This window comes from Podarcis tiliguerta (genome assembly GCF_965153285.1).
Source record: "Podarcis tiliguerta genome assembly, chromosome: Z".
In the NCBI taxonomy this organism is placed as follows: Eukaryota; Metazoa; Chordata; class Lepidosauria; order Squamata; family Lacertidae; genus Podarcis; species Podarcis tiliguerta.
Window position 1 is genome coordinate 16,804,070 of NC_139553.1, and position 21,175 is coordinate 16,825,244.

At 45.8% G+C, this 21,175-nt stretch overlaps 1 protein-coding gene across 4 annotated transcripts in view; it reads right to left on the reverse strand.

Annotated features, from left to right (window-relative positions):
* Window positions 1-1,626: 1,626 nt before the first annotated feature.
* Window positions 1,627-21,175, reverse strand: part of PTGES (prostaglandin E synthase) — a 28,711-nt gene continuing 9,162 nt past the window's right edge. For all 4 annotated transcript variants that reach the window (XM_083424090.1, XM_083424092.1, XM_083424091.1 and 1 more), the window contains 2 exons: window positions 13,139-13,221; window positions 1,627-2,174 (listed from right to left, as the gene is read on the reverse strand). In XM_083424090.1, coding sequence (XP_083280216.1) covers window positions 1,925-2,174; window positions 13,139-13,221 — 333 coding nt within the window. In that variant the 3' untranslated portion in view covers window positions 1,627-1,924. The remainder of the gene's footprint in view (window positions 2,175-13,138; window positions 13,222-21,175) is intronic.

Sequence of the window (21,175 nt, forward strand, 5' to 3'; positions counted from 1 at the left end):
AACTACAAGAAAGAAGATTCCACCTAAACATCAGGAAGAACTTCCTGACAGTAAGAGCTGTTCGACAGTGGAATTTGCTGCCAAGGAGTGTGATGGAGTCTCCTTCTTTGGAGGTCTTTAAGCAGAGGCTTGACAACCATATGTCAGGAGTGCTCTGATGGTGTTTCCTGCTTGGCAGGGGGTTGGACTCGATGGCCCTTGTGGTCTCTTCCAACTCTATGATTCTATAATAAAAACACCAGTTAATAGTTCCTTGGAAAGATGAGCTCCAGGATAGGTATTTTAAAAGATGAGGAGGCACTGAGACCCATCAATCCCATGAGTCTCAAACCCTCGGTGTGTTAGGGTCTTCTCCTGCATGCAAAGACAGGCTCCAGCATATTTAGTGCACCAGACCAACTGTGCGTCCCGTGGTCAAGAAGGCAGTTTCTGCATGTGCTGTAGAGGCAAGTGAGGGGCAGATGGGACTTGCCATTAACCTGGGAAAGGAGCCCATCTTGTAGAAGGAAAATGCTGATCCTAAACCTCTGCTAACTTGCGGGATATCTTTGGGAGAAGAAAAGGCTAAGGATTAAACCCTACACAAATCCGGAGTGAAGTCCCTATTGAATGGCACCTTGTACGCCTCCTTCAGGCAACTCCTGGTGCCCAACATATTGCTCTGCTTTCCTTTGGACCACAATGCCCAGGCTTTGAACCCAGGGGAGTCACTTCTGTGCTGCTAAAGCAGTGGTTTGTTTCACCCCTGGAAGCGTAGTCCATTGATTTCTAATACAGATGGATGCAAACAGCAAAAATGAGGCATTGGCCTGACATAACCACAAAGTATCACTAGAGGGCAGCCTCTGACAACTTGCTGCCTTCCAACTTTTTTTGACTACTGCTTCCATCAGCGCCTAGTTTGCACAGCTGTGCATGCATCTGCCCCAGCATCACATGGCTGTGCTGACTGAGACTGATGGGAGTTGTAGCCCAAAACATTTGAAGAGCACCAGACCCTGGCTGAAAGGTTCATTCACTGAGGGGAATATGCCTCTGAATGCCAGTTGCTCCAAATCACAAGTATTGAGAGTTCCTATTGTGCTCCGTTCGTGTTTGCAGGATTCCCATTCCTTTCACCTGAACCAGAAGCTCTTTTAAGGACCTTGCAATGAGGCTTAAGAACTGATTGGTCAAATCTACCCATATAGTGTTACTCTTGCTGCAGGTCCCAGTATTATGACTAATACTGTTAGCTTGTGTGTGCCAGAGCCTCATCTACACCCCCAGCTGAATCTGAAAACATTTAGTTCACATTGCATTCCATCTGCTCAGTCTTGCAGTATCTCCTTGGTGGGGCTGTTTCCTTATCCTTTAATCTCCCCTTCAACACAGAACAACTTCCTTACCAGCAAGCTTCTGCTGCGTCTAATTCCCCAAACAATGTGCTAAGAATGAGCTAGAGACATAGCCCGAGATGCAAACCAGGGCAGGGTTCTCCCTCCTTCCCACAGTATTACACACAATCTGGAGGGCCAGATAAAGAGCTCTGGAGTGCCACCTCTCACCTCTGGAAGTCATGTGCACCAAGTTCTGTTCTAAGTGAAATCCACCAGAGTTGAAATAGACAGCTTGGGACTAGCGAGATATTCTGTACTGCAATAAGTGTTTTTATTTATCATTTTGTGGACCTGAACCTCTGCACCACATGCCCATCAGCAACAGAAAGGTGCCCCCTCCCTCCTAGGAGAGATTGCCAAGCAAACTGTCCAGTCTGAAGATGACATGACTGAGAGTCCATCCAGGCAAAGAGATGCAGTGGTTGAGGCTGAAATGCACATCACCAGACCACAGCAAGGAAAAGGAAGAGCTTTATCCACCTCTTACAAACAAAGCCGCTTGTCCATCTCGTTTCCCACACCTTTCAAGTCTCAGATCAAAGCAATCACCAGGACTTGATGGCTGCAAAGAGGATCTGTAGGGCCATAGAGATGCAGGGAAGTTGGGCCACGCTGTAGGCCACGGAGCGCGTGGGAGCCCTGAGTTTCAGCAGGTAGGCCAAGGTGTGGACAATCCGGCCAAAGAAGAAGATCAAGAAGTGGATCCGGGCCACAGTTGGGTTGGGGTCCAGAAGGGAGTAGATCGCACCGAGGAAGAGAAAGGGGTAAATGTTCTCCATGTCGTTGAGATGAGCCCTGCAAAAAAAAAAAAAAAGGGGGGGGGGAAAGAACCCAGATAATCATTTATCTATTTTAGATTAGGAAAGGTTCAGAAAACGGCAACCAAAATTATCCACGGTGGAGGATAGAGATATTCCCCTATGTGGGAAGATCACAGCATTTGGGGCTTTTTAGTTTAGAGAAAAGGTGCATAAGAGGAGAAATAAGTTAATATAATGGGACGCGGGTGGCGCTGTGGGTTAAACCACAGAGCCTAGGACTTGCTGATCAGAAGGTCAGCGATTCGAATTCCTGCGACAGGGTGAGCTCCCGTTACTCGTCACCAACTTGATAGTCACCAACTTGAATGACTTTAAAAGAGGATATCGGACAAATTCATGAAGGCTGTCACTGGTTCCTAGCCACAGTTACTATACTCTGCCTCCATAGTCAAAGGCAGTCATGCTTCTGAATTCCAGTTGCTGGAAGCCATAGGAGGGCAGAGTGGTTCTTGTGCTTGTGGGCTGCCCACTGGGGCACCTGGCTGGCCAATGTGGGAACAAGATGCTGGGTTAGGTGGTAGTCTATTGGTCTGATTCAGCAGGATTTTCTTGTGTTCTTAAGGGTGGAAGGAGAAATTGAACACTTTTCAAAGCAAACAGACCTGTTTGGTAGATTTCATTGAAGTCTAGAATGCAGATATCAGTTGGATTATGTGTCTATTTGTGCAAACATGGGCACAATTTGGGGGAGAGACACTGAAAATTGTACAGAATCCTTATTTTAGTGGAAGTAGGTATGCAATGTGTACAACTGAAGTGCAAAGTTATCAAGCATTTTAAAAAGGTTGCACTCACTTTTTAAAAAGTGTAGGGGGCCGGGAAGGAAACATCTCATTGTGTCAACATGGGGGCTGCCTTAAATTAAATCAGACCACGGGTACATCTAGCTCAGTATTATGTACATTGACTGGCAGTAGCTCTCAAGGGTTCCAGGTAAGGAGTCTTTCCCAGCCCTACCTGGTGATGCTGGGAACTGAACACAGGACCTCTTGGGTACAATGAAGTTATTCTGTCACTGAGCTATGGACACATAAGAAGCCTGAAAACTTTTTAAAATGTTTGGAAAATTCCCAAGTCTTGGTCAGGAAAGGGGAATAGTGGTTATTAACATCACTATTCCCAGCCAATTGGTGCTGTGCACCACCAGTTTTTGCTGGAGACTAAACTGGCCCCGGGACACGGGTGGCGCTGTGGATTAAATCACAGAGCCTAGGGCTTGCGATCAGAAGGCCGGTGGTTCGAATCCCCGGGATGGGGTGAGCTCCTGTTGCTCGGTCCCTTCTCCTGCCAACCTAGCAGTTCAAAAGCATGTCAAAGTGCAAGTAGATAAATAGGTACCACTCCGGCAGGAAGGGAAACGGTGTTTTCATGCACTGCTCTGGTTCGCCAGAAGTGGCTTAGTCATGCTGGCCACATGACCTGGAAGCTGTACGCTGGCTCCCTCGTCCAGTAAAGCGAGATGAGCGCCGCAACCCCAGAGTCGCCCGCGACTGGACCTAATGGTCAGGGGTCCCTTTACCTTTTTAAACTGGCTCCTTTGCTTTCCCACATCAATCTTGAAGAGATGTTTGCCCATCTAGGCTTCATAACAATTGTGTTTTCAACAGCAGACACAAAACTCAGCACACATTTTACAAAACATTCAGATGTTGGGAGTTTTTTTTTGGGGGGGGGGAGATTTGACACCTACCTAGATGGGCAGGGGTAGATTCCATTCCCCCCCCCGACACAACCCAGAGATGTCTGCCTACTTGGTGGGTACAGGCTAAACAAGCTCTATGAACAAGGGGGAAATTCCAGCACAATCTACCTTAGGTAGGTACAGTTGAACAACATGAGGCTGGTTTTAATAGGGTTATATAACAATAAAAAAGACGCACCCAAGTGACTGTTCGGGAATAAAGCCTCTACTGGCACCACTCCCAAACCGCAACTTTCAGACATGAATGGCTTTCCTTTTCACCCCAGAGGAAGGTCACCAGCTCAGACCTTGTCTCAACTGAGTCAGCTTTCAAATCTCCTTCAGTCACTCATTATCAGATTCCAAAAGCTTTGTAGACTATCTTACAACTTGTAAGGTAGTCTACAAAGCTTTTGGAATCTGATAATAAATGCTCTGGGGCTTGGCATGATCTTCAATCGCCTAGAACAGGCACCCCCAACCTTCGGCCCTCCAGATGTTTTGGACTACAATTCCCATCATCCCTGACCACTGGTCCTGTTAGCTAGGGATCATGGGAGTTGTAGGCCAAAACATCTGGAGGGCTGCAGAATCTGGGGATTCCTGGCCTAGAAGGCAGAAGTGGGGGAGCATGGCCAGAAGAAGAAATGCATCTGAATTCCAGTTGCTAGAAATTGCAAGTGCGGAGAGTGATGCTATTGCACTTGGGTCCTGTTTGTGGGCTTTGCTTTGGCACACCTGGCTGGCTTTTCTTGTTTTCCTATGCTCATACTAAGTCCCAACAATGAAAACATGAAATCACAGAAGACAAGACTTTCAGGACTATTAGCTGCAATGGCTACGTTCCCCCTCCACTGTCAGAGGCAGAATGCATCTGAACCCCAGTTAGCCAGGAATCACAAGTAGGAAGAGTTTCTGGTGCACTCAGGTTCTGCTTGTGGGCTTCTCATAATGTGAATCTGGTTGGCCACTGTGGGAAAAGGATGCTGGGCTGGATGGACCAATGGCCTGATCCAGCAGGGCTCACCTTATGATGTTACATGTCATGGCTTCTGATTGGCAGATGGACATGGATTGAGGCAAATGGCCTTGTAGGCCACTATTGGCCCACGGGCAGGAGGTTTGCATTGAGGGAAATACATTCAGAAACGCACCCAGCAGGGTTCAGTTTATGTCTTTACGTTCTCCCTTCACTGTTGGAGGCAATATGCCTCTGAATGCCAGTTCCTGGGAATCACAAGTGGGGAGAGTTGCTGTCTCACTTAGGTCCTGCTTATGGGCTTCCCATTAACTCTGCCCAGAAGCAAGTGAGGATTTAAAAATAAATAAATTGATTCAGTACTACAAACAGACGAGAGTCAATTTCCCCAAACTTTTTTTTTTTTGAGTGGTGGTGGTGGTGATGAGAAGAGTAGCAAAATCTGTCGTACGAATAATTATGCTGCACCCCATTTTAGCACTGCCTCAGCAGCTGTTTCCCCTCAAACCCACCCACCCAAACCTCCTGCCTCCATTGAGACCATGGAGAGGGGTTTAAGAACGTTCTGTCACAAGAGACTAGGGCCCTGCGGGACTTGACATCTTTCCACAGGGCCTGCAAGACAGAGCTGTTCCACCAGGCCTTTGGCCAGGGCACAGCCTGACTCCCTCCTTTGGCAATCTTTGCGGAGCTCTGGCCCAATGGTTGCCATTGGTTTGATTTGAATTAATTTTATAATGAATGATTTTAGAGTGTTGTGTTGTGTTGTACTGTTTTATTGTTGTTAGCCGCCCTGAGCCTGGCTTCGGCTGGGGAGGGCGGGATATAAATAAAATTTATTATTTATTATTATTATCATTGTTAAGGACATGGTTGCTGGATCAGGCCAATAGCCCATCTAGGTCCAGCATCCTGTTCTCACAGTGGCTGACCAGAGGCTCCAGTGGGAAACCAGGAAGAAGAACCTGAGCACAACAGCACTCTCCCCTCCTGTGGCTTCCAGCTACTGGAATTCAGATGCATTGCTTTCAGTTCCATTCCACAGGAGCCATTTGACAGCCAGCAACGTGGATGACTTTAAAACAGTTCACTATGAGGGACTTTCTTTTATCTGCCCTGAATCTCCCAACATTCAGCTTCCTTGGATGTCTATGAGTTCTTGTGAGAGAAGGAGAATTTTTCCTCTCTCTGCCCACTTCCTCCATGACAGGCATCATTTCATAAACTTATATCGTGTCACCTCTTACTCGCATTTTATGTCAGCTGAAAATCCCTGAATGCTGCAAGCTTTCCTCACAGACGAGTTGCTCAACCCCTTGATCATTTTGGTGGCCCCTTTCTGAACCTTTTCCAACCCTGCAATATCCTTGTTGGGGGTGAGGGTGAACAGAACTGCACACAGCACACAGCTTGTGGTCATTTGCAGCGGCAAAAATCTCAGGGAAAGCAGGCAACGGAACCCAAGCCTTCGCAGCTGGCTCCAATCACCGTGTCCTCATTAAGGCAAGATGTACGCACATGGATGGGATCGTTGCCATGGCAATGGCGTGGTTGCACCATTTCCTGGCTCCTCGGCCCCCCCTTTCTCTCCCTCCCCTTTCTGCATTTATGTATGCACACACCTTGGCCACAACCCAGGGCTGCTAATGGGATTATGCATAAACAAGTCATGCCACAAGCCATAACACCTCAATGGAACCATTTCCTGCCTTCAAGGGTCGGTGCAGATTAAGGGCCAAGTCTGGGGCTGTAGTGGGGGCGGAAGATGGTGGGGTCTAGAACGTTTATTTTAAAAGTCAACAACAGCAAAATAACTTTTGATGTCTTGGCTTGGGTTGTAGGGTGCAAGTTTCAGGAAGCACACAGCCCCCTGGGGACAAAATCTATAATGAAATGGACCAACGGAATTAAAGGAAAACAGTCACTAAAAACTCTTCCCTGGGTCACCAAGGAGGTCGTTTCCCTCTTGGCTGACAAGGAAGGAATGCAAGACACATTATGAATGTCCAGGAACCATAAGAAACTGCCTTATATGGCCCATCAAGCTCAGTACTGTCTACACTGGCTGGCAGGGGCTCTCCAGGGTTTCGGCAGGGAGTCTTTCCCCCCAGCCCTTCCTGAAGATGCTACTGGGGTTTGAACCTGGGAGTTCCTGTGTGCAAAGCAAGTGCTCCATCACAGAGTCCTTTAAAAATGAAGTAAGAATGAGCCCGGTTTTCATGGTTCTGAAAAGGGAGCTAGATTAAACAAGAACATATGACACTGCCTTCTACAGAGTCAGACCACTGGTCCCTCTAGTTCAGTACAGTCTACCCAGACAAGCAGTGCCTCTCCAAAAGCCGCTCTGTCCCCCCCCCCCCTTCAAGGAAGGAGAACTCAGTCAATTCCACCTTCTCTCGGTTTCTCTTTTCCCCAGTCCTAAGTGCTGCCCTCCACATTCCCACCTCATTTTGTACATTCTTTTCCTTCTTTTTAAGTCCTCAGCAATGGAGTGTGAATTTCTCCTAATAACAATATTATTACATGCAATTTTTGGGCAATACTTGCTGTCTATAAACCATAAAAGTTAAAGGTAAAGGTATCCCTGCCCATACGGGCCAGTCTTGACAGACTCTAGGGTTGTGCGCCCATCTCACTTAAAGAGGCCAAGGGCCAGCGCTGTCCGAAGACACTTCCAGGTCACGTGGCCAGCGTGACATCGCTGCTCTGGCGAGCCAGAGCCGCACATGGAAACGCCATTTACCTTCCCGCTAGTAAGTGGTCCCTATTTATCTACTTGCACCCAGGGGTGCTTTCGAACTGCTAGGTTGGCTGGCGCTGGGACCGAACAGCGGGAGCGCACCCCGCCACGGGGATTCGAACCGCCGACCTTTCGATCGGCAAGCCCTAGGCACTGAGGCTTTAACCCACAGCGCCACCCGCGTCCCCTTCTATAAACCATACTTCTGTCATATTTATATTTTCCCTTGATTCAACTCATTTTAGCACAATTTACCTTTGTATGGGCATTGTTTAAATTCACACTATTTGGCTGGAGAACTGGCATTGCAAAAATTTGAGAAGTGTACATTTTAAAGGACAGGCAATCCTGCAATTGTATAGTGGTACCTCTGGTTAAGAACTTAATTCGTTCTGGAGGTCCTTTCTTAACCTGAAACTGTTCTTAACCTGAAGCACCACTTTTGCTAATGGGGCCTCCCGCTGCCGCCACACCGCCGGAGCATGATTTCTGTTCTCATCCTGAAGCAAAGTTCTTAACCCGAGGTACTATTTCTGGGTTAGCGGAGTCTGTAACCTGAAGCGTATGTAACCCGAGGTACCACTGTAATAGGTTTTAAATGGTCTTAATTCTGAATGTTAATGTGTTGTAACCTTAACTGGGACCTGCTGGTGAATGGCAGGTAACAAATTAATATCACTGAAGAGTCTTAGAGGTTAGATGGCCAATGTCAGGGATTCTTTAGCTGTGATTACTGCTTCGCAAGGGGTTAGACTAGATGGCCCTCCGGGTGCCTTCCAGCTCTTCAGTTCTATGATTCTATAGTGTTTAAGAAGACTGACAAGCTAGAAGGTGTGCAGAGGAGGGCAGCCAAGATGCTCAAGGGTCTGGAAGCCTCATGTGGAACACTTGTTCAGCTATGGAACAGATTCCCTGAAGGTAGTGGGCTCTCCTTCATTGGAGGTTTTGAAGCAGAGTTTGAATGGCTATCTGTCAGGGGTTATTTAGGCATGGTTTCTGCATTGCAGGGGGTTGGACTAGATGATCCTTGGGGTCCTTTCCAATTCTACAATTCTTTAATTCTGTGGTGTTTCAGACAGTGAAAATTTGGTAGAGCTGCCGTTTCATGCAAACTGAATCTAATTTCTTTCCCCATCCCTAAAGAGGGTGAAGGGTCTTTTTTTGGGGAGTAGGGGGGTTATTTGCAATTACATGCTACCTTCCTGAAAGGATGAACCCCTGCCCACTCCTTAGAAGTCTGATTGCCTAGAGCATGTCGTATCCTGCCAATTAGGGAACTGAAAGGCCCCATCAAATCCTTTGCTTACATTCCAAAGCCAGCTCTCATTCTCAAAGCAAACAGTGGGAGTTGTAAATCTCACCAGACCCGAAACACTTTTCCTGCGCTTCCTATGCCACAAAACACCCTCTCCTCTTCATGGCCATAGGTTCAATAGCTCTGGGGAGGAACTTTTACCAGCTTTTAAAAATAAATAAATCAGCCACTCCTCACTTGGTCAGAGCTTTTCCTTCCCCTCTCCATGACAGATGAGGCTCACCCCACAATGAAAGGGAAAGCCAGCACTCCATAGCAGAAAGATCTCCATTGATGTCAGCCAGCTGACACAACTCTTGACAGCCTGTTCCTGGCAGCAGGGAGTATTTAAGGTGCACTTAATCCTTCTCAGCACAGAGAGAAATCAATTAACAGTGCTAGGCAGCTGCTACAGTTGTCAAAAGTGCCCACAGGTGATATACCTAGGTGACTCAAAGCTGCTGCTTATTTTTGGTGCCTGGATTGACAGCTGCCTAGGTTGGCCAAAAAAATTTCAGTGTGGCTAGGAGTGCATTGGAACACTGGGTGAAGAGACCCAGTGCTTCCCAGCTCCACGATCCAGTGACCCGCCTAGTTCCAGCACCCTGTTCTCCTGGTGGCCAACCAGATGCCCCAATGGAAAGCCCACAAGCAAGTCCTCCCCAGTTTTGTTCCCCAGCAACCTGGCATTCAGAGGCAGGTAGCATATGGCCATCACAGCTAGTAGCCACCAATAGCTGTGTCCTCCATGAGTGGGTCCATTACCCTTAAAAAAAAATGTGTTGATGGGCATCACCACTGTCTTGTGGCTGCAAATGTCATAGTTTAATTAAGGGGGCAGAATTTATATGGAGCCATCAAGGCTTCTTGTTCTCTGTTGGGCTTCTTAGGGTGGGGAGTTTGCAAGCGTATAAGGCTGTAGGATTGGAAACCCACAACTCTATTAGCCTTTGCATCTATGACCAGCTGCTCCTCCCTCTCCCAAATCTGCTTTTTCACCATTTCCCTCTCTTAGCTATGCCCTCCCTACCCAGTCAACTCTGCTTCACCTCTTTTCCTTTACAAAAGAAACAAAACAAAACAGGACTTCGCACTTTTCTTCGGAAGGAACGCAGGTGCTTGAAGCAAGCCAGTCACATGTTTTCAAGGGGATTTCAGGGCCAGCTGAACACCAGCGGCACTCAAGATTCCTGTTCAGACTAGTCCTGCAGCAGTGCATTTAGATTCAGAGGTCTGGATACTGAACCATCACACTACGTGAGCTGCAAGCTTCAAGGGCTTTGAGTCTGTTGTGTGGGGAGGAGTGGGCAAAGAGGGTCCTTCAGGCCACTTTCATCTGTGTGTCAAAAACATAAGAAGAGTCTGCTGCATCTGGCCATTGGCCCATCTAGTCCAGCATCCTGTTCTCACAGTGGCCAACTGGAAAGCAGCAAGCAGGATCCAAGCACAAAAGCCCTCTCCCCTTCCCCTGTGGTTTCCAGCAACTGGTATTCAAAAGCATCAGAGCATAGTCCACTTGGCTAGTAGCCCTCAATAGCCCTTTCCTCCATGCATTTGTCCAATCCTCTTTTAAAAACATCCAAGTTGATGGTCATCACTGCCTCCTGCAGAAGGGAGTTCCAAAATTTAACTCTGTGCTGTAATTTTCATCTGTCCTGGGTCTTCCAACAGTCAGCTTCACTGTATGCCCACAGAGTTGTAGTGTTACGAGAGAGGGGAGGGGGGATTTTCTCTCTCCACTTTCTCCAGGCTGTACATAATTCTGTAAACTTCTATCATGTTGCCTCTTACTTGCCTTTTATCCAAACTTAAGTCTCAGACACTGTCTATGGATTAAGACACTTGAGACCCACCTTACAGTGGTACCTCGGGTTACATACGCTTCAGGTTACAGACTCCGCTAACCCAGAAATACAGTGGTGCCTCGCAAGACGAAAAGAATCCGTTCCGCGAGTCTTTTCGTCTTGCGGTTTTTTCATCTTGCAAAGCAAGCCCATTAGCGGATTAGCGCTATTAGCGCTATTAGCAGTTTAAGGGCTATTAACGACTATTAAAGGCTTAAGGGATTAGCGGATTAGCTGCTAAAAGGCTATTAGTAGTTTAGCGCTTTAGAAAAAGGGGTTGGGGAGCGGAAAAACCCCTCAAAAATCGCAAGACATTTTCGTCTTGCGAAGCAAGCCCATAGGGAAATTCGTCTTGCGAAGCGCCTCTGAAAACGGAAAACCCTTTCGTCTTGCGGGTTTTCCGTCTTGTGAGGCATTCGTCTTGCGGGGCACCACTGTAGTACCTTGGGTTAAGAACTTTGCTTCAGGATGAGAACAGAAATCATGCGGCAGCGGGGGGCCCCATTAGCTAAAGTGGTACCTCAGGTTTCAGCTTAAGAACAGACCTCCTGAACAAATTAAGTTCTTAACCCGAGGTACCGCTGTATTTATATCTGTGATTTTATATTGTTTTACACTCCTTTTTAATATTGTGTTTAATTTATTATAGCCTGCTGTGGGACCACCTTAGGGTGATGGGTGAGATAAAAGTAAAATAATTCACTGTTTAAGTTTGAGAGGTCAATCCCAAGTGGAACCTCCCTTTACTACCTGCTGTTATTGTATTATAACCTATAAAACCAATCTGGAGACAGGAGTCAAAGGGCAAAACAGTACATACCAAAGCCACCATGGTGTAGTGGTTACAGTGTCAGACTAAGACCTGGGAGACCAGGGTTCAAATCCCCACTTGACCTGGAAGCTCACTGGGTGTTATCTTGGACAGTGCACTGCCTCTCTTAACCTAACCTACCTTACAGGGCTGTTGTGGGGATTAAATGAGGAGGGAGAGAACTACATATGCCACTTTGAGATCCTTGGAGAAAAAAGGTAGGATATAAATGGCAATAAATAAAATAAAATAAATAAATCTGGCCAAAAGCGGTTTGAAAAATAGTCCAAAATATTATCTCAGTTCGCATCTTTCTTTCTTTCTTTCTTTCTTTCTTTCTTTCTTTCTTTCTTTCTTTCTTTCTTTCTCTCTCTCTCTCTCTTTCTCTCTCTCTCTTTCTCTTTCTTTCTTTCTTTCTTTCTTTGGCTCCAAAAGCGCCACATAACCTCTGTCTATATATAGGTAGCTGTATCCAATGCTTGTCTTACTCAGAGTAAACCCACTTAAGTTAATGGGCACAACTAACTTAGGTCCACAAATTCCAGCAGGTCTACTCTGAGCAGAACCAACCCACAAGTTCTGTATGTTGAAACAATGCATAGTTTTAGCCTTACCATTATATGTTTTATCCTCCCTTCACCCTAAGACTGTGTCATTGGTGCTGGTACAGTTCTGTTTTTCATGGTAATTAGTTGTTTGTTTTTTTAAAAAGAACAAGAATGTTTTCTTTTTCTTTTTTTTAAAAAAACTGCTACCAAACTGGATGGGAACCCTGCTGATCAATCTCAAGTAGATTAGTAGAGGAATTAACCATACCCTCCTCAAGGCAACAACTAATGAAGCCTTTCTGGGAAGAATGAGAGATGCAATTTCTGAGAAGTGCAAGCGTTTTTTAATTGGGCATTAAGTACTAAAGATTTGCTCCTGCCTTCGGCCAATTTAATTTGCTGGTTTCCCCGCTGAAAAAGAACACTAGTTCTGTTCCACTTGCGTCTTTCCCTGGTCAAGCCAAGCAGCAAATTGTTTCTTTGACATTCTTTGTATGTTTGTAAATAGATAGATACTGTAGATATAGATACAGATACTGTATATAAAATTTCTGTGCTTAAGGGAAATTGAGATGTGATCTGTTGCATCTAGGGAAGAATTCTAAACTTTAAATGTCACTAGATGTGATTAAATGTTACTAAATGTTTAGTTGGAACTTCCTGAATTGCAGGAAGTTGGACCAGAGACCCTTTGGGCCCCATCCAATGCTAGAATTCTACGATTCTATTATACTATGATTCTATGACTTTCACCTCCATCCCCACTCGGGATTCACAAATCTGTCCATCCCCCCCCCCCCTTTCCCCAAACTTCTCCACAACTCTGGAGTGGCCTGTGAAGTTACCAACCATATGTCCTCAGTGATGCCAGGGGGGGCCAATCACATGGGAAGAGGGAAGGAACAACGCAAAGCAGCTTCAAAATCTACATCACTGGTTAGCCATGGAAAGCAGAGCCAGCAATTGATTGGTTGAAGTACAAAGGAAAGATGGCCTCCTAATGGTGCAAGAGGAGTTTTTAAATTTATTTTTAAGACTCACCTGCGGCATCGCTCCACATCAGGGTCTTCCCTGTGGTATTGCAGCCCTCCGTGCCTCAGAGCATCCTCTGGATTGGCAAATGCCTGGAGGAAGACAAGGATCAACTAGTTCACGGCAGGTTCATAATAAGAACTTTCTCCCTGCATCTCCCCGCATTGTAAGCAGTTTTGCTAAAGGCACAATTGCTGACAGAAGCGAGGCACTTTTGGCATATCACGCTTGTGCCAAGGACAAGGTGTTACTATCAGTATATAAAACCCTTAACAACTTGGGGCCAGTTCACCTGCAAGATTACCTTACCCCAAATCCATCCACTCAGCTGCTTTGATCTAAGGAACTAGCCCTGTTACAGGTACCATGTCATACCTGTCTTTAAGCTTTGGAACTCCCTGCCTATTGATGTCAGGCCGCCACCTTTTCTGTACTTGTTTTGGTTTCTGTACTTAGAGTTGGTCTCTAAGGTGCTACTGGACAATTTTTTAATTAATTTAATTATTTTTATTTATTTTGACTGCATCAGACCAACACCTACCTGAATCTGTACTTGTTTTGTTTTCACAAAGCATCGAAAGCTGATGCAAATTTCAACCTGCTTTTGGTTTATTGTTATTTTAACTTTTCAAAAGTCTTAAATTAATTTTTCTTATTGCTTTGTCTATTTTATAAATAGCTTTAATGTTACTGTGTTTTGTTTTACAATCAAGCAGGGTGTACATTTTAGGCAATAAATAAATACATTTTCCGATGGAGGAGCCATCAAAGGTGAAGCCTACCTGTTAGAATAATCTCTGGCTACACTGAGCCTTTTCCCAAGGCGAACAAGGTTCTGTTTTACTTTGCTATTTCCTCCATGCACACTGGCCACAGACCACATACTTCCTGGAGCAACAAAAGCCCTTTGGGCAGATCCTGTCTTTGGGCTGGAGTTGGAGTGGCCTAGGTAGCCATTGGCACAAAGGAGGGTTGTGGATCTGCAAAAACTCTCAAGGTTCACACAGGAGAAAAGGGTCCCTGAACAAGCCATCCAGGAGCTCATGTCACAAATTGTGGGGAGAGGCCACAGCTCAGTGACAGAGCATCTGCAATGCATGCAGAAGGTCCTAGGTTCAATCCCAAGTGGCATCTCCACATAGGGCTGGGAGAGACACCTGATACCCCAGACAGTTGCTGCCAGCCAGTGTAGACAATACTGAGCTAGATGGAACATGTTTGACTTGGCATAAGGCATCTCCCTAGGCTCCGGTTTAATCTAGCCCTTTATTTACAGCCACATGAACTAGAATCTTGTTTCATTGCCTAAGGAATCCTGGGAACTGTTAAGGGTGCTGAGAGGAAACCTTCCTTGGAGGTTTTTAAGCAGAGGTTGGGTGGCCACCTGTCATGGATGCTCTAGTTGAGTTTTCTTCATTGCAGGGTCTTAGATTAGATGACCTTTGGTGTCTCTTCTGACACTACAATTCCATGAGTTGTCAGCACATCCCTATTCCCCCACAGAGCTATAATTATCAAAGTTCCCTGGGAAGAGAGATTGATCCAGAAATCCTGGGAGGGGAAAGAGAGGTCTCCTAACAACTGGGTTAAACCACAGAGTCTAGGGCTTGCTGATCAGAAGGTCAGCGGTTCGAATCCCTGCAACGGGGTGAGCTCCTGTTGCTCAGTCCCTGCTCCTGCCAACCTAGCAGTTCGAAAGCACGACAAAGTGCAAGTAGATAAATAGGTAGTGCAAGTAGATAAATAGGTACTGCTCCAGTGGGAAGGTAAACGGCGTTTCTGTGCGCTGCTCTGGTTCGCCAGAAGTGGCTTAGTCATGCTGGCCACATGACCCGGAAGCTGTACGCCGGCTCCCTCGGCCAATAAAGCGAGATGAGCGCCACAACCCCAGAGTCAGCCACGACTGGACCTAATGGTCAGGGATCCCTTTACCTTTAAAAACTTTTAAGACCCTTAAAAAACTGCAGTTCCCAGGTTTTTTTGGGGGGGGGGACACCATGGCTGTTTAACATAATATGATACTGCTTTAAATGAATTGTGTAGACGATGCTCCGACAAACCCATACATTTAAAGCTCCCAAAGAATCCCTGGAGCTGCTGTTTGTTCAGGGTGCCAATACATAGTCTTTACCTAGCATTTGGTAGCTTCCTGTGTTTACTAAGGAAGACCTACAAGGCTATGAGGACTAGTTTCTTGCGTGCCAAACCACAATTTGGCAATCTGCCTTGTAACCTATTCGCAGGATTTTATGCGAATGAACTCAGCTCCAGAACATCTGACAAAGATGACTGCAACTTCACACTTCAGGCATGAAAGTGCCAAGGTCTGGCCCCTCCCAGGAGCAGCCTCGGGTCATAAGTGTCCTCTCAGCTCTAAAACATTCAAATTAATTACCAGCTTCCTTGAGGAAGTGGTGGAGACTGTGGAATGCTTACACTTGAAGCAAACTAGTCCCAGCAGAACCCCTTCAGGGAGTGCAGAAGCACTGATTGGCATTGCCCTCTGCAGATCGCACAACTGATTACAGAGATGGGGGCGGGGGGGGGGGGGAGAAGAGAAGGCAGGCTGGTGCACGAATGCTCCCTGCATGGAAAGGCAATCTCCATGCAACAGGGAGAGGCTGGGGCAGAACCTCCCCCCCCCCAACCCCCCCACCAATATCCCAGTTTGCCAAGTTTGCAGAAATTTTTTTATATGGGAAATATTGATTCATTCTTTTAATTTATGCTAGATTGAATGTATAAACGTGTTTCTTGCTTCAAATATCGTACGATACTTTGAGTCGCCATGGCAAAAAAGTGACCAATAAATTTAATTAATAATTATAATTGAAACAACAAGGGATGGGTGAATATGCCACAGTTGGTTTCTCCAGTTTTCTCTTTTTCCCTGTCTTAAACTCACTTCTCCATATTTCCACATCAGCTTACAATTTATTTATTTACATTTAAAAGCCCTCATTTTAAAAACCCAGCATTTTCATATGAATTCCTCCAACACACACACACATTTCTTCATGAAACTTTGTCAATCTCATTATTCTTTTCTGCAAAGAATATTTCCCCATATATTTATATTCCCCTCCCATAGGATATATTTCCACACATTATTTTTGTGAACATATGCATTTTTTTGCATGTTTCCCCCAGATGTGGGCATTTTCAGGCAGATTACCTGGCTGGGAAACTGCAAAAATGTAGAGATGTGCAGACTTCAAAGGATTAATGCATTTTGGTTCTGCAAACGGAATTGAAATTTCCCCCCATCCCTACTCTGAACCTGCTACCGCCCCATGCATGTTGAATTAGCATATTTCCGAAAAACACCGCCAGCTGGTTTTATAAATTGGCCAAATACAGTTTATGCATTCAGTGCAGCAAGAGATGGTGCCTCTGAGTTATTTTCTAGCATTTTTCATGTGGGGAAAGGCTGGATTGGCTTGCAAGCTTTCTACAAGTGTGGGGCTCTGTGTGTGTATTTGTGGGAGGGGGGAGCAACTAAATATGCAATCAAAGCTTTAGCCCTCAATTCTGTTCATTCCGTAACTCAGCCTCAGAGACAGAAGATGTGAGATGTCTTCAGACTGTGCTCAAAGACGGATGTTTTAGAGTATTTTCCCCACTCCAGGAGATTATGAGCTTTACAGAGAGTGTATAATAAAAAGCGAAGACTGCTTCTTCCCATTCCAACAGGCTTTTATCAGCATTTTGGGAGATTTAGTAGAACATTCCACCCAACGTCACTGGCTGCATGGCTGTGTCTGTGCCTGGCGTTTTCTCACAACTGTCTCAAGTTTCTTGCACCACCTAATGCAAAGGTGGCAGTCTCTTATGAATAAACCCCAGGTTGTGAAAGGAGTTCCATAAGCCATGCTCTTTGAAACATTCCAAAAGAATATTAAAACAACCATCACCTCCAATAAGTCCACAGCTTAAACTGCAGTAAAATCCTGTTTTGGTATTCCAGTTACAGTCACCATTTTGGGTTTCTTAATTTGAAACAGTCAGGATTAGATTATTTCTGGTTGCCTTTTCATTAAAAGTTCCAGGCATTGCTTGCATCACAACTGCAGAGGTTTTGGCATTGGATCACTTCCAATTTCTTAAAAGATCCAGCACCTAATCCTGGATGTTGCAATGATCTGTTTTGAAAATGGAGAATGTACAGACCCTGTTTGGAAGCTAGCAAGTGTCCATTGGAAGCCAGCTCACTATTTTGAATACAAGAATCTCAATTCCTGTCCAAGACAAAGTTCTTTTAAAAGAATGATGACAAGGATGATTTTGAAAGCCTGAAGCTATCCAAGGCCATTGGCTAACCCTGGTTGACGATTGTCCAGATCCCCCTTCAGATCCCTGAAGGAGTTGTTTTGCAACTATTCTGGATTTTTCTAAAAATGAATTATAATGTGAATTATTGATGGATAATTTGCATCACTTTTAACATTTCAGGAAAGCACTTGAAACCTGGATATCAGATATCAGATATCAAACAAAGAGTCTACTGAGAATGGACCCACTGAAATTAAGAGATCTAAGTTAGTCTAAGTTAGAAGGCTGATCGCTGAAGAATTGATGCTTTTGAATTATGGTGCTGGAGGAGACTCTTGAGAGTCCCATGGACTGCAAGAAGATCAAACCTTTCCATTCTGAAGGAAATCAGCCCTGAGTGCTCTCTGGAAGGACAGATCCTGAAGCTGAGGCTCCAATACTCTGGCCACCTCATGAGAAGAGAAGACTCCCTGGAAAAGACCCTGATGTTGGGAGAGATGGAGGGCACAAGGAGAAGGGGACGACAGAGGACGAGATGGTTGGACAGTGTTCTCAAAGCTACCAACATGAGTTTGACCATGGCAGTGGAAGACAGGAGTGCCTGGCGTGCTCTGGCCCATGGGGTCACGAAGAGTCGGACACGACTAAATGACTAAACAACAAAAGTTAGTCATGGCTATTATCTTCAATGGGTCTACTCTAAGTAGGACTAGCATTGACCACAATCCCTGAACTTCCCTTTCTCTCTGATGGGTGATGTTTTGCAGCCTGAAGGTCACATTCCCTCCTGGGCAATCTTCAGTGGGCTGCATACCTTTGGTGGGCCTGGACAGAGGGAAAAGTGGGTGCAGAGACTGACTTTCTTCAGTAGCCTAGGTTCAACTCACACAATTTTCAGAGACTTGTATATGCAAACATACACCGCTCTCTTCAGCACCCACCCAAAAGCAATACAGATTTATGGTTCCCCCACAATGAATACTGTACTGTTTTGGAGCGGGTGCAATAGAAATAATAGGAGATGGAAAAGATTGTCAGGAAAGACTGGGGGAATGTCACCTGCTCCTCAGATATGTCCCCATTACCCCAAAGACTGTTGGTATGGTGGGCTTCTGCCCACTCTCCACAGTGGAATTTTTGTGGGAACTCTGCCTCCTCTCCCTGGAAAACAGATCTCTCCATTTACTTGCATAGGGAAAGGGGTGTTGGGGTGAACCTTGGCCCCCACCAGCATAATCCACATGGGGGAGGGAATAGTTTTTAACCCCTCCACCGAATCATTAGGTGGAAAATAGTTCATTGTGATTAAAATCTAGAGCTGTTCATCAAACAATTTTCTGCTTCACTACTCCTATTCTGGATGAGCTCAGTTAGCTTTCCCTAGTTAGCTTGGTTTTGTTATACTGAAAATTAAAACTAAAATTCAGACATCACATAAAAATGGAACAATTGTTTTATCCCCCAGCTCTACAAAACAACTTGGGACCTTGGGGAGACACCATGCCTGGTTAATGGCTTGATCCAACTTTGACACACAGAAACGTCCACAAAATCCCCCTATTTGCTTTGTAATTTGGGGAGTGGGCAGTTGGCCATGCACCCCCAACACACAGTGCAGGTTTGGACACCATCTGGAGTGGGTCCAAAAAGAGATCAACTGTGTTCTGGTTTGTTTTATTGCATCCTAGACAACCACTTATAACTGCAGAACACAGCAGTCAAGTTTTCTTTTTCCAAATAACAAGAAGTGAAAGCTAGATTTCCAAGAAGTACTTGAGAAGGCATTCCTTCCCTTTAGGGAACAGGAAAGAAACTACAGCTTTTTTTAAAAAAGAGAAAACAAACTCGTTATTTTTAAGATCACACAAACTTCTGCTAGGCAGAAGTCCCGCTAAGAACATCAGAAGTATGGACTGGATCAGGCTAGTAGCCCGTCTAGCCAGCCACCTGCTCTCTCAGTGGCCAAAAAGATGTGCATTATGGGAAACGTACAAGCAGGACCCGAGCACAAGGGCAGTCTCCCCTTCTGTGGTTTCCAGCAACTGAGATAGAGACAGACATACAGCAGTGCAAGGCAGCAGCAACAATTCTAGGCTGAATCAATCAACCAAAATGGTCAAAGGCCTGGAAACGATGCCTTATGAGGAACGGCTAAGGGAGCTGGGCATGTTTAGCCTGGAGAAGAGGAGGTTAAGGGGTGATATGATAGCCATGTTCAAATATATAAAAGGATGTCATATAGAGGAGGGAGAAAGGTTGTTTTCTGCTGCTCCAGAGAAGCGGACACGGAGCAATGGATCCAAACTACAAGAAAGAAGATTCCACCTAAACATTAGGAAGAACTTCCTGACAGTAAGAGCTGTACGACAGTGGAATTTGCTGCCAAGGAGTGTGGTGGAGTCTCCTTCTTTGGAGGTCTTTAAGCAGAGGCTTGACAACCATATGTCAGGAGTGGTCTGATGGTGTTTCCTGCTTGGCAGGGGCTTGGACTTGATAGCCCTTGTGGTCTCTTCCAACTCTATGATTCTATGATTCTATGATTCTAAATCTAGTACAGTGGTACACCTGGTTGCGAACGGGATCCGTTCCGGAGGCCCATTCACAATATGAAAAGAACGCAAACCGCAGCGGCACTTCTGCACACACGCGGGTTGCGATTCGCCGCTTCTGCACATGCGTGTTGCATCATTTTGCGCTTCTGCGCATGCGAGAGCGGCGAAACCAGGAAGTAATCCTTTCCAGTACTTCCAGGTCCCCACGGGACGTAACCTGAAAGAACGTAACATGAAGCAAACGTAACATGAGGTATGACTGTCTCCAGGAAAGTAATAGTACTGCTCTATTCTGCCTTGGTCAGCTCCCCTGCTCCCACTGGAATCTTGCGCCCAGTTCTGGGCACCACAATTTCAGAATGATATTGACAAGCTGGGAGATGAGGCAGAGGAGGGTGACCAAGATGATAAAATGTCTGTAAACTAAGCCTTACAATGAACATTGAGGAAGTTGGGTATGTTTAACCTGGAGAAGAGAAGACTGAGAGGTGACCCAATAGCTATCTTCAGATACAGTGGTACCTCGTGTTACGTACGCAATCCATTCCAGAGGTCTGTTTGTAACAGGAAGCTCATAACATGAGGCGCACTTTCGCTAATGGTGCCTCCCGTTGCTACCATGCCGCCAGAGCGCGACTTCCGCTCGCATCCCGGGGCAAAGGTCGCAACAAGGGGCATCTACTTCCAGGTTAGCGGAGCACGTAACCCACAGCATTCATAAGGGGGATGGTACATAACACGAGGTACCACTGTATCTGAAAGGCTGCCACATGGAAAATGGTTGAAGCTTGTTTTCTGATGCTGCAGCAGGCCGGACCTGAACCAACGGATCCAAATGATGAGAAAGGCGATTCCAACTAAACATTAGGAAGAACTTTCTGATGGCAAGAGCCGTTTGAGGGTGGAACGGACTCCCTGGGAAGGTGGTGGACAATCCTCCACTGGATGTTTTTACACAGAGGTTGGATAGCTGTCTGTCAAGGGTTTCTTTGGCTGCAAGTCCTGCATTGCTGGGTGTTGGACTAGATGACACTTGGGGAGTCCCCACGGTTCTATGATCCTATGATCTGTGCACAGGATAGTATGTAAGTGGTTATTCACAATCCTGCTTTCAACACTGCAAAAGTTTCAGGGTGGCCAGACTGCTTCATCCCCAGTCAATGCTAAATAACTCAAGAGTGCCCCTCAAAACGTCAATAAAACTGCTGGGCAAGCATAGCAA